The 13,279-nt window shown below is 38.9% G+C and overlaps 1 protein-coding gene across 3 annotated transcripts in view; it reads right to left on the reverse strand.

Moving 5' to 3' along the window:
• atxn10 (ataxin 10) overlaps positions 1-13,279 on the reverse strand; it is a 121,538-nt gene that overhangs the window by 76,084 nt on the left and 32,175 nt on the right. For all 3 annotated transcript variants that reach the window (XM_007894691.2, XM_007894692.2, XM_042335622.1), the window contains exons 6-9: positions 13,115-13,195; positions 12,417-12,591; positions 9,099-9,207; positions 7,724-7,893 (exon numbers count right to left, since the gene is read on the reverse strand). In XM_007894691.2, coding sequence (XP_007892882.1) covers positions 7,724-7,893; positions 9,099-9,207; positions 12,417-12,591; positions 13,115-13,195 — 535 coding nt within the window. The remainder of the gene's footprint in view (positions 1-7,723; positions 7,894-9,098; positions 9,208-12,416; positions 12,592-13,114; positions 13,196-13,279) is intronic.

A 13,279-nucleotide genomic window follows, 5' to 3' on the forward strand; every position in this document is an offset into this window, starting at 1 on the left:
AGAGCACTCACCTTGCAAATAATAAATAATAATAATAATCATTGCATTTGATATAGCATTTTTCACGTCTTCTAGACGTCTCAAAGTGCTTCACAGAATATGCTGTAAAGTGAATTGAGTATATACTTGTAGGCGAAACGCGGCAAACAAATTACGCACAGCAGTCCCACAAACAGTCATGGATTATTGTTTTTTTGTTGAGGGATTATTATCAGGCGTGTGGAGTAAAAAAACTTGCCCAAGGTTTCGCCCTGCCGGGAATCGAACCCGGGTCTCTCATTTGTGAGGCAAGTGCTCTAACCACTGGACTCTGCAAGTGAGACATGGGTTCAATTCCTGGCAGGGCAAAATGTTGGGCAAGTTTTCTTACTTCACATGCTTCTGTTTACCCAGCAGGAACCTGGTTGTTAGTCGATTGGCATATAATAATTCCTTTAAAAAAAACAATAAATTTGTCAATTCAATCCACGACTGTTTGTGGGACACTGCTGTGAGCAACTGGCTGCTGCGTTTCGCCTACAAAATATACAGTCAATTCACTTTACAGTACTGTATATTCTGTAAAGCATTTGAGACGTCTCAAAGACGTGATAAGGCACTATATCAGATGCCAGGATTATTATTATCATGACAATATTCATGCAATAACATCATGCCCAGCGGACAGATCCACCCAGTCTTACCCTAATATTGTAGCATTGAGTTGGAGCTCCTTTACATGGAAGCCACAGGAGACAGTCAGAGCTAAATCTTGGCAAATATGAAGCCTGCCCATCATACTCCTTGCTGCCTCTGGAGACAAACAAGCAGTGTAAATAGTGTAAGTAGTGGATTGGAATTAGATGACCACCAATCCACAAAAGATAAGATGAACTCAGTGATGGATGTCAACAGGTCTAATCATTTTAGAATGGTGCTCACGCTGTCAAAGCAACTGCTAAATATTATACATTTAAATCACCAGATTTTATTTTTAGAAAAGCAATATTTCTAACCAAGATAAACAGTAGTAAATTACTCAGGAAATGGAAAACACCCACCCAAACCACCACGATGTCCACAACTCTCAGGAATGCAATGACACAATCTCATGAATAAACGAGTTACTCTCCAATTTGCTGATTTAAATTTAAAAGCACCTGATGAAGCTTTAAGATAAACGACCAAAATGCCCTCAAGTAAATCACATTTCAACATAGAGAAGGAATCTTCAAATTATGAGCACTCCTCAATGTACAAAGAAACTCTTGTCAGTATATTGAAAAATAAAATGACCACCAGCAGCATTGTGAATCCAGATGTTACCATACACATTTAGCTGTTGCCATGACATCTTAATTTGTTAACATGAATACTCCTGGGACTAGCAAAATTATACAGTTCCATTTTTCTTGAACTCTGCTGGCACTAAAAACTCTGCAAAATGAATAAGAATAAGGCTGTGTACAAAGATAATCCATAAAGGTTAAAGGTTAAGGAGTTTCCAATTAGTTGGTTTCACAACTTATCGGTACGATTATTAATTTAACAGTACCTGTTCTTACTAAAGTCAGAAATGAGACCGGTATCTGAACAGAGTTCCAGTAGTCCCTGAGTCATCTGCAAGATTCACCTTCTGTGAACCCTTTTGCAGATCTCACTTTTGTGACTACATTTCAATACAGACACAATACATATTTCCAAGCATATTTTTCAGATCGAGTTCTCCAAACAGCAAATATTCATATTGACTTTGCATTCTAAAATATATGATATGTAACAGCTCACTCAATAGCTCAGTTAATAAGACACTGGGCCATATACCCAGAAGTTGGATCCCTGATCTGTTTCAGTTGCCTCATCTGAGACTGGATAGCATGGTGGGGGTGTGGGAACTGGACACTAAGGAACTGCAGTATCAGTGAACAAGAGGAGACTTTCCTCTCACCCCTACCCCATGACAAATTATCCGCAGATATAGTGGGGACCCTACCAATTAGTCTGGATTTCAGCTTCTCTACTATATGAAGTGGATATGAAATCAGGTCATTCATAAAAATTATAATGTGTAGTATTAACCAAAAACTGCTCCATTGGGAGTTACCAAATGTTTCAATGGTACAACACAGTGTCAGCCAGTCCTTCTATCCCTCCTTCCCCACACAATTTCTCTCTTTCTCCAAAGAATGCCAACCCATTCCTCTGCTCACAGAAACAGGCCTTGTATCAGATGTGAGTGAACACTCAACCTCAAAACATCCTGGTTTAAAAAGCATACACGGTAAGAATAAACAATAGCACAATTAAAGATTTTCCATGCAAAATCACAGTGGATTTTGCCAATAGTTTTTGCAATTCCAACAGCATAACTGCCATTACCTGAACATAAACCCAATTGGCTGTGAAACTGCATGTCAAGTGTAACATGACACTAAAACACTAAACACAAAGTGGTGAATAACCTAGCAAGGTTCAAGTCGCAAGAATCCTTACAACATCCACGTACTTACCAAACGATGCTATAATCTATCTTTAGTTTATTGTCACCATATTTGCATTGTGGTTCTTTCAACGGAGGAAACAGCAGTTGGCCAACCTTAGTGCTCTGACTGGGATCATTGGCAATTGATTTGTGCACCTTAACGGAAGTGGAAGACTGCAGGAAAGACCTTGGTTGAATTTTTTGCTGATTAGAATACGGGCACCAGTTGTCTAGTCTCGATCCCTCACATTTTCCAGCCCTTCTCTCTCTCGCTCTCTATTCATACAGTGCCAACCTACCTCTCTACCCACAGTAACTTAAAAAACCTAGCAAAGAAAATTTAGTTCACAGCACCTTCTGAGCTTTGGGATGTGCTCCCGACGTGAAAAGTGCTATACAAGTGAAATTTTATTATTGTTGTTGAAGTAAATCTCCCACTACAATCACATGCTTTTGGGGGAGGTTGGTAGAGAGAAATATATTTTGTAGATATGAAATATTGCATTAAAGAGTCATGTTTCCATATCATTTTACTGATGGATGGAATCCTTTCTAGTCTTTGATGCTTTCACTGTCAGATTGAGCCTCTCAATTTCTACACAGCTCAGTAGAATTTCCCAGCTTGGTATTTTTCACTCATCTTAATAGATACCATGAGTACAGAGCTTCCAAGAAATACAGATTAACAAACAGGATGCTGTGTTTCGTGCTACAATAGCAACATGTTTCAATATGATTTCTGGCAATGTCCAACGACCCACAAAGGTCTGCACAAAGCAGAGCACCATTTTACATATTTAAGATTATTTTACTGGACCCCAAAACAGCAACAATCCTTCTTGTCATTTTTAGAATTAACATGAGATTATTCTCACTTTAACCTACATCTGTTGGTAATTTTATCTTTTACAAATGTTTCAATGAATCTATTAATTCAAATCAGATGTTCAATAACAGTGATGTTTTTCCAAAATCAATTTTATTGGTAATTTTCTAAAAGCTTGTCCCATGGGCCAATAAGCTTTTTGGTACTCTATTGTACTCCAGATAACACAGGAAAAGGAACAATTACAAACCAAACAAATAGCCCCAATCATGCCGACCAAACAAGCAATGAGATTCTAAAGATCAAAAGATATGTGCAAGCAACGCTTGTTAAGAGAGTTAGAAAAATACTCATACAATTAAAATACTCGGTCAATTAGATTTTCTAGGGTTTTCCAGTTGAATTCAGAAACCCAACTTCTGGTTAAGTTGAGTGACAGAATATTCATATACAACGGAGATTGTTGCACTTTCTGACTGCGATGCCTTAGACTGGAGTTGAGTGTAGATAAAAACCTGCAACCTCCTACTAAATGGTGCTGAACATGTGCTCCAATGCCCACACCACAGCAATATAAATCAAACGTGGGCTTCTCTGCATTAAATGAGCCTGTCACAGGCACAATATTAAAAACATCTCCTGTAATAAATCAGTTCACACTTTTTAATCTTTTTCATTGCTTTAACAATGTGACATTAATCTAAGCTGCCCCCTTCTTCTCTCCGACTTTTTCAAAGGGCTGGTCCCGTGATCATATTATAATCTACAATAATTATCCTTGCACTTGATATTGCACCTTGTATGTCACTGAAATATCTTAAAACACTTTACAGGATTTACTAAAGAGTGCAGTTAATTGTGTATTTTGTAGGTGAATGTGGTAGCCACTTTGCATACACCAGTGACCCACAAAACAGCCTTGAGATGAAAATGACCAATTTTACCTGGGGGATTGTTGGCCAGGATACTGGCAAAACAGTACGTCCTCAACACTGCACTGGAATATCAGCCTAGAGTATAAAGTCTGAATATTATTCACTCTTTTCAACTCTCCTATCACCTCCTTTTCAACTCACAATATCTTGTGGAATCACCTACACAGGAAAAGGGTGCAAAAAGGATTTTGTATACTGAGAATTTAAACAAGGACTCACACATATATCATCGTAACATAGATTTGTGGAGAAATTCCATCTAGATCAAGATTTATGCAATTTTATTTGTATTTCGACATGTGCAGAATTTGGCAAAGTGTTGATATTTGTCTTACGTTTCACACTTGTTTTCCATAGATCTTAAAAGAAAATCGGTTTCAAAATTAACCTTGTATTTAAGAATGCGCCAAATTCTGAACATTCTGAACTATTAAGGAAATAGAGTAAATCAAGACCCAGGTAGGATTTCTATCCATTTTGTCTCCAATTTTATCTTGACATGGAAGGCCTAAACCGATTAAATGTGTTATTGTTGCGGAATTTACTTCAGAACATTAACTTGTAATTTGTAGCGTGGTTTATAGTAATAATAATGATAATACTTGCATTTGATATAGTGCCTTATCAGGTCTCTGAGAAGTCTCAACAGGCTTCACAGAATATACTGTAAAATGAATTGACTGTAATTTGGGGCTAAATATTTAACTAAAAAAGCATTACAGTTTTGTTTCAAATCACTGCACTGTTGTCTCACTTGCCTACACTAGAAAACCTAGTTCAAACAGTCACATAATCCCAAAACACTCACACCAATTTGATTTATGAATTCAAGCATCCAGTGCATTTCTCATTCCAATTATAGTTAGCATGGAATCGAAGGCTGAAGCAAGTTATATCTCGTCCAGATTTTCTTTTGAAACAGTCGCCCCTCCCCCCTCTAGAATGCTGGGCTCAGGAGCCATACAGCAACATGTTATAACAAGGGACGTGTTATGCAGAAGACCTTTTCATGAGATTTACAGTAACGCTTTATGAATCACAAGTGGCACTGCTAGAAAGGTCTTGCAACATGACTGCATGTGCCTAGTGATCCTCACACGATCCTTACTCTGGTCTTTAAAACTCTTCATGCCCTGGCAGTTGCCTAAATCTAAGACCCAATGCATTACCCGCTGCCTCTACTCGACTGGCTCTGGCCTCCTGCTTGTCCCTCGTGCTCTCCTTTCCACCATTACTGGCCGCATGCCCCGAAATTCTGGAGCTCTCCCTCAATCCCTCCACTTTGTCCCATCCTTCCCCATCTGCATCAAGGATGAAGCCCTCCTTTTTCGACCATGCCTACGATCATCTCTCCCCTCAGCATCACGCTCTGCCACAGTCAAGTGCTCTGGACACTGTGTCAGGGGTCCTATATCAACACAAGTTGTTGTAAAAGCAAGTTGCTGTTGCACCTCAACCCTCTCCTACTAAGTCTGCCAGCAGACACTCACTTGTTTCAAGCTGTTCTATTTTTTACCAAGTTGCTCCTGTCATGACAACATCTTTATTTTGGTTATTTTGGATCCCCGCCTCTTTCCTGAGGACGTCCCCTTTTCCACCTTGCTGTTCTCTATTTCTAAATCGTTTTATAGTGCACCCGGTCCTTTTTCTGTCTTGAAAAAATAAGGCACCAAGAATACATACCAAACTGCTAACCAAGCTAACCTGAAACAAATGTCATCACTAGATTACAAATCATCTGACCACCCAAGGTCTGTCTTGTGGTTTTTTTTTGTTAATCAGAAAGCAATCCATAAATATTGTGAATTGTGTTGAGCATCGCGGTGCATGAAAATGCCTTTTATTACATTGTCAAAACAAAGTTTTCAATATGATTGGCATCAAGAGTGAAAAATGTTTTTATTATTCACTGGCAAATAATAGTTATAGGATAATATTCTACAGGGGTATCAACAATCAATGGCACAGTAATCAGTGGGATCAGGGGGTAACAAAACAGTGATCATTGTCCATTGGTGCCTGGAAGTACAGGCAACATTTTTTCCCCCTTTGCCAAATTTCCCTTTCATTGAACCAAGGCATGCCAGCACCAGAAAAAGGAGCAATTTCAGATTTTAGGAGCCATCGAGCACTGTCAGGTTAAATTTCACTTGGCTGCAGGCTGAGTAAGCTCCCAGCCAACATCCAGGCACATTTTGGAGTTTTAAAAATAATAATAATAGAAATTGCACTTAGTAAAAAACCTTAAATAATTCAGGTGAATCAGAAATAATTGCTGTTTCCAAGTTGTGACTTCTTCCTGGCCGCTCTCCGAGGAAAGTGTGAACAGGCCAGCAGTACCACAAGACCACTGCTGTTTTGCCTAGAAGTCAGAGCACATCACAGCTCTGCCTATCCCAGCGCAGTAGAATATTGCAGCAGATAGTTTGCAACTAGCTGGGTGGTCTTACTGGTGTAAAAACCCTTCATGTAAATGTTGGCATTCCCTGGTAATAATACACTATCAGATCCAAACATCCTTTATTTATTCATGGATATTCAGCCACAATGCTGGATGGTAAATACAGTCTTCGTTCTTTTAATCACTGTTCACTTACAAATGCAAGACTGTTTGGTAACAGATATGAAGTCACTACTCATTAGCTTTCAAGATACAGTATTGAACTGGTACCACTCAGTGAAGGTTATCAGCCACTAATCTACGGCTACTGGATATAAAACCGTGCATTACTCATCACTTGGTCCAGATTACAGTTTGTAATTTTATTATAGCATCTTGTAAACTGGACCAATTAGTTTAAATCTCACTCTTGCTAAGAAGAGATTGCCACCAAGGCAATTAACTTTCCTTCAGGACCATCTGTCCTGCAAACCAAAGATACTAAATGCAAACAAAATGCTCATTATTTGAAATAGCACCAGGCAATGAAGTCTGTACAGAGGCTTTCGATAGGATCAATTTTTAATTGTTTAAACAGAACACTCTTAAGAGGATCATACTGTGTTTTTTGGTTATCTGCATTCAAAGGCCACCAAATCCTGTTGGGGAGGGTAGTGATAAAGATAATGGCTTGATACAGTTTTATCCAATTGCAACCAGCCAGTCAACAAGATGGATCCATAACTGGGTCATTTTCATGTGTTGGAACTGAGTGATTATCTTCAGGTAATTTTGTTCTAACACTTGTGAAAGTACTGTAACTATTGCCAAATATATTTTTTGGGGGAAAAAGGTTCATATTACAAAGCAGATTTCACCAAAGTTGAAAAGATTTATGAATTTATAAATAGCTGGTAAATAATTGGAACTCTTGCATATTGAATATTGTACTTTCACTGCCTTGACTGCAAATCAATAGCACCGGTTGTATTCAATTGCAAGAGTCTCATTTCTGCAGCAAATATTAAAATACTATTCTTCCAAAATATCAATGTGTGGCCTCTTTTTACTCACAATACTAAAAACAGCTTTGCCAAAAACTTCTTAGTTAAGTTTCTCACCTTGTCTTGATTTGTCTTGTTACCATAACAAAGATTTCCTATAAGACGGATCAAATGGGCTTTAAAGCCCATAGCAGGATGAGTGATGGTGTCTGTGACTGCTGACGACTGGGATGCACTGAAGATGTTCCTATTTTGCTTTCCTGCAAGGTGCGTCCGACGCAAAAGTTCTGCAACAGACAGAAGCGAAGGAAGAATGAAAACGATAAAATTGTGACAATTTCCACCTCCCTGCAAGTGGTATAATCCATTTTGAACAAAATGTTTTACAATTATTCCTAAAGTTACACTGACCATAAAAAGCATTCATTATGCGTTGGTACAGTATCATGAAAGTTAAGTGGGCTGAGATTAAGGGGCTGGGATAAGGGAGGTGAAGCAGATGCTTCTCACTTCTGGGATTTGATTTTGAACCCAGTCCTAAATGACGGAATGCAAGTCTTAAATTAATTGGCAGTCTCAATATAGTTGCTTCAGTTCTTTGTCGGGCACAGTGCTATAGCACAAAAGTATCCATAAATTGATGCCAAGTGGCCCTCACAGTTAAATAAGAGACAGCTGTGTCGGATGCTTTTTTTAAAAAAAGTTTTAAATCATTTTGGATTTTGACCTCAGCAGCCCTTTGAATTGTATAACCACAGTGTGCAAATTTTGTGAAGTGTGTGTACAAGTAGCAAATGAAACCCTCATGGATAAATAATTTTGGGGGAAAAAAAAGGCTTGGAAGCAGAGCTACGTAAGAAAACTATGAATAACTAGAACAAGCACTGGTGTTCAGTGATATGAATTGATCCTCACAAGATCAATTGATATCACTGAACTTCACTGTATTGGGAGTGAATTCTTCAAGACCATGGCGCATATAGTCAACTGGTCCCTCTCTTCCAGCACTATTCCCCCATCGCATTCAAAACCACTTTACAAAACCACCTCCTTCTCAAGAAACCTTCAATTCCTCCAAATTCTCTAACTACAGGCCCACCCACAAACTGTCCTCCCTGTCCAAAGTACTGCGATGCATTGTTGCCACTGACATTTACTCCCACCTTTCTCTCCACTTTCTGCCAAGCTCCCCTTGCTCTTCCCATTCTCGGCATTGGTCACCAGCAGAGTACATCAGAGCTCCATCCTCAGTCTGCATCCTTTCTCCTCCTTCTCCCACCCCACACTTCTGTTCAACCCTCCGCTCAGCTAGCCTGTTGCACATCCCTGTCCTCTCTGTACCACCTTCGGTGACTGAGCCTTCAATTACTACATCAGCTATTATCTGGATGTCCCTCTCTCCTCCGTTTCTACCTGTCTTTAAAAAAACCTAACCCTGCTTAATTAATTTCTCATAAACCCTCTTGTACTTCCAGTTTACTTTGGCACTTACCTACAACAGTCTCCACCAATCCAGGAGAGTTCTGCAAATGAATGAACTGATCATGGTTGGAAGTTGTTTCACAGAGAATATCAAGAAGCCGAATTACAATGAGTGCTTCCTGTGCAAATGACAAATAGATGTATTACTTTTTGGAATATTTTAAGGGCAGACAAAATACTCTCCCTTAAAAATAAAATAAAATAATGAGATGCAGTAACCAGCCCATCTGGACCAAATCACAAACACCAAACGAGAAGATTTTCGCAATTAAATATTATTAAACCGCTTATCAAATATAGTCTCCGAATTATTGATCAGTAACTTCAAAATCAAAACAAGCTCACAGCAGCATGACCCACCAAAAGGATTTTTTTTTCTAATTCCAGTTGAAACCAAAAGTACTTGACTATTTTCACACGTAAATTCAGTGACTGAATTTCTGTCCGTGTCCAGTTAACTATGTTTTGAAGAAAACATTTCCCATATGTCCCAATTAAAAACAAAAGCAATATACTTTAGTATTCTTAAGCGGCTGAAATGACTACAGAAAACTCCTGTAGCTTAGCTTAACTTGTCACTACCACTGAAGTCATCATGCTGTCAATATCCCAGGTTCACTCCCAGGCAGCGCGAAACGTTAGGCAAGTTTCCTTACTCCACACACCTCTGTTTGTCCAGCAATAAATAGTTTGCAAGGATTATTATTATTGTTATTAAAAGCCATCATTACAGTTTTTCTAAGACACAACGGCCAAGGTTATTGGTAATAATGATGACACAACGACACAGTCTGCAGAGTATCTGGTCAAGTCGGTATCATAATAATCCTTGCATTTGATATAGAGCCTCATCACGTTGTTGAGATGTCTCAAAGGACTTCTTAGAATATACTGTAAAATGAATTGACTGTATATTGTTTGGGTGAAACGCGGCAGGCAATCGTGCACAGCAGTGTCCCACAGTCGTGACCCAATTTTTTTGAGGGATTATTGCCTCCCGGAAAGCGATCCTCCATTGACTAACAAGTAGGGTTCCTACTTACTACTTGGTAAATAGAGGCGAGTGGAGTAAGAAAACTTGCCTAAGGTTTCGCCCCGCCCGGGTTCGAAGCCGCGTTCTCTTGTTTGCGAGGTGAGTGCTTTAACCAATGCACTACAGGACTCTATTTCCATTCATGTCTTGAAGCATGTATGGACCTCCTCACTGTTACCCTGATCAGTATGGGGGAAAACAGACAAGCCATGCCAGTCTGCAGCTGCCAAAGCACAAAGCTTGCCAAATAGAAACTCACAACTTAAAGGATTATTTCCAACTCAAAGAATCAATTATTTCCTGTCTTCAAAGAACATTATAAAATTCAAACTATTTTCGCTCTGCATCATTGTTACCTGGCTTCATTTCCTCCCCTCCCCCTGACCCCAATGATCCTGAATGAAAGTTGTAACAAATCTGGAACCCATTTTTGAAAGAAGCAAAAAAAGCTTTTCAGCACGGTTACACAACACTGCTTGGCTTCCTGCAAAGCACCTTCAGCATTGTAAGATGTAAAATGAGTATAACTGAAGTGATTAAATCAGATGTATTCAAGAGGAAACTAGACCTTCACATAGGGGTGTAAGGAATGGGTGAAGATTCGTGTGGAATATTAGCACTGACATGGCCTGGTTCGGCCGAGTGGCATGTTTCTTTACTGTACATTCTTCATAATCTTTGTACTCAAACTGGCATTAGTTCAACACCATCATGAGGAGATCATCTCACACTGCTTCATACTCCACCAATAGATCACAACTGCACCCATGCAAAAACCTTTTCAAAGTTTAGAAACGATCTTGAGAGGTTGGGAACTGGCTTATCAGATCTTTTTGATCACTGCAAATTCTCCAGTCAGGTATCTGTGGGCGGAGTTCTGTGGGTGCATTTAGGTTTGCCAGCACAAATACATTCTCTACCCTAACTGGAAGGCAGTAAGAACAGAATAAGAAAAGAAACAAGTTTGCAGAATTGGAGTGTTACTATAGCTTTGTAACAGTAAGTTTACAGGAGCTGTCATTTCTGAACTATCAGTTATTAAACAAGCTCTCAATTTCAAGGTGGCCACCACACAAGAACCTTGTACACATCTTTTTGGCGTGCTTCCCTATGTTTTGCAAATGATGTATCTGCACCAGTTGCAACATGAACTGGAGTCTCCCCATTTCAGAATGCTTGGACAATATCTCCTTCCATGTCTTATGACATGAAAGGGGATATTCAAAATAGTGGAAGAGACAAACGAATCCAGGGTGTTAACATCTTTGAGCAATTCAAAAGATAATCGTTGGAGTTTGTAAGTTTTGGGAGGACGGCTTAATTTCACCCTTCATTGGAGCGGTTTATTGGCATTTAAGGATGCAATTCCTCTCTTTTATTAAAATTATTCTAATTAAATCATATTTGATGCTCCCCTTGCCCCTTCCTTCCTCATCTTCAGATCGCAACTGAAGACCTTTCTCTTCGATCGTGCCTACGGTCAACTCCCCCTTCACCCCGACTCGGCGTCTAACACCACCACTGTCAAGCGGTCTGGGACGCTAGACTGCGTGAGAGACGCTATATAAATGCAAGTTATTGTTTGTTGTTGTTATTTAAACGTAACAGCTCGTGATAGTGATGGTTAACCTACAAATATTTTACAAACAAGAGCAACAGCAGGTGATGAAGATTGTTTGGCAAATGTGTGTGCCTCATATATATATATATATGAGGCGCTTTCTCTCTTCACATTCTAATAATAATAATTATTTTGTATTTTTCACATAAAATTAATCTTTCAAAGCATTTTCCAAAGTAGAATTGGTTGAAAATGCAGGCAATAAATAAGCATCGCTCAGCTGCATCAGTAAAGTTTCATAAAGAATAATGAGATGAGCAGACAATTTATTCGAATTTGGCTTAGGAGAGGAACATAAACCAGGATAACTTGAAAAAATACTCCACCACAAATCTTTGAATTAGCAATGTAAATATTAACATTTGGAATGTATATAATGTGAATATGTTCATCAGAGTAAAATGATACAATGAGCCTTCATAGCAAACCTAGCAAAAAAAATCCTGGTAAACTTTTGCATTTTACAAATAGTTGTTTGTTGCAAACACTGAAGGTAGTCTTTGAAATTGAACCACCAAAAAATAATCCTCTATTTGCAACTCAAAACAATGGTTACAAAAAATAAACACAGAACAAATGAAATGATGCCACTAAATCTCCCCTGATTTTCAGCATGAGATCTTGATGACAGCAAATGTCGACACTGATGAATGGAATCATTCCCACCGACTTACCTCATCCTCCTCATCAATAGCAGATGCAAACCCCAGTACCGCCTTGCAGTTCTCCTTAAAGCACTCTGCCAGAAATTGTACTACCCTCATGGGCACACTCGCATCAGTGCTGGCTGTTACAGAGCTTGGCATCTTCTCATTTAACTTTGCAGTTATCAGATCCAGCAAGGTAATCCTTTGGAAAAAGATTATGGATATCAGACTGACCTTTGACTTGACTTTGCCTCTGGGAAATATCGCAGCAACACAATGCAAAATACTTTAATGTGATATTAAGCTGAAAATTGTACTCATAACAGATTCAATTTGTGTAATCATCAGTGGAATAATACACATTGGACCAATATCAGAACTTTCTGGTATGCAGTGCACAGACACACAAAGATTTTTTTGTCACTATCAGTGGGACATTCAGTTCCACATATGAACCTAATAAAAATATGAATAAATATATTATTAGTGCAGGGTTATATCCCTTTACTTAACTGTTGCAGAGACACTGCACAATGTCCCAAAAGTTACAAGTTTATTATAATTTTTCACATTCATCACTTTAGATTCTTACTCTATCACCAGTTGGGATGGCCTTGCCTTTGACTGACAGGATGAGACAGACTGAGTGACATCGATCTCCTATCTGTCATCAGCTGATGGGCAATGTGCGTGGACCTGACCCAAGCAACTTATTTTCCCCTTACCTTTCTCGGTTGTTCAATTTAGTGTACACAGCAGCCACTACATCTGGACACTTCAGAAACTGGTCTGTCACAAGCAGACACCTGAAAGAAGGGGTCACAAACAAATCTCTCGTTAGCTTTATATTGGAAAATATTATTTATCAACTTCAAGCAGCGCTTTTTAAA

The sequence above is a fragment of the Callorhinchus milii genome, unplaced genomic scaffold, assembly GCF_018977255.1.
Source record: "Callorhinchus milii isolate IMCB2004 unplaced genomic scaffold, IMCB_Cmil_1.0 Scaffold5, whole genome shotgun sequence".
Classification (NCBI taxonomy): Eukaryota; Metazoa; Chordata; class Chondrichthyes; order Chimaeriformes; family Callorhinchidae; genus Callorhinchus; species Callorhinchus milii.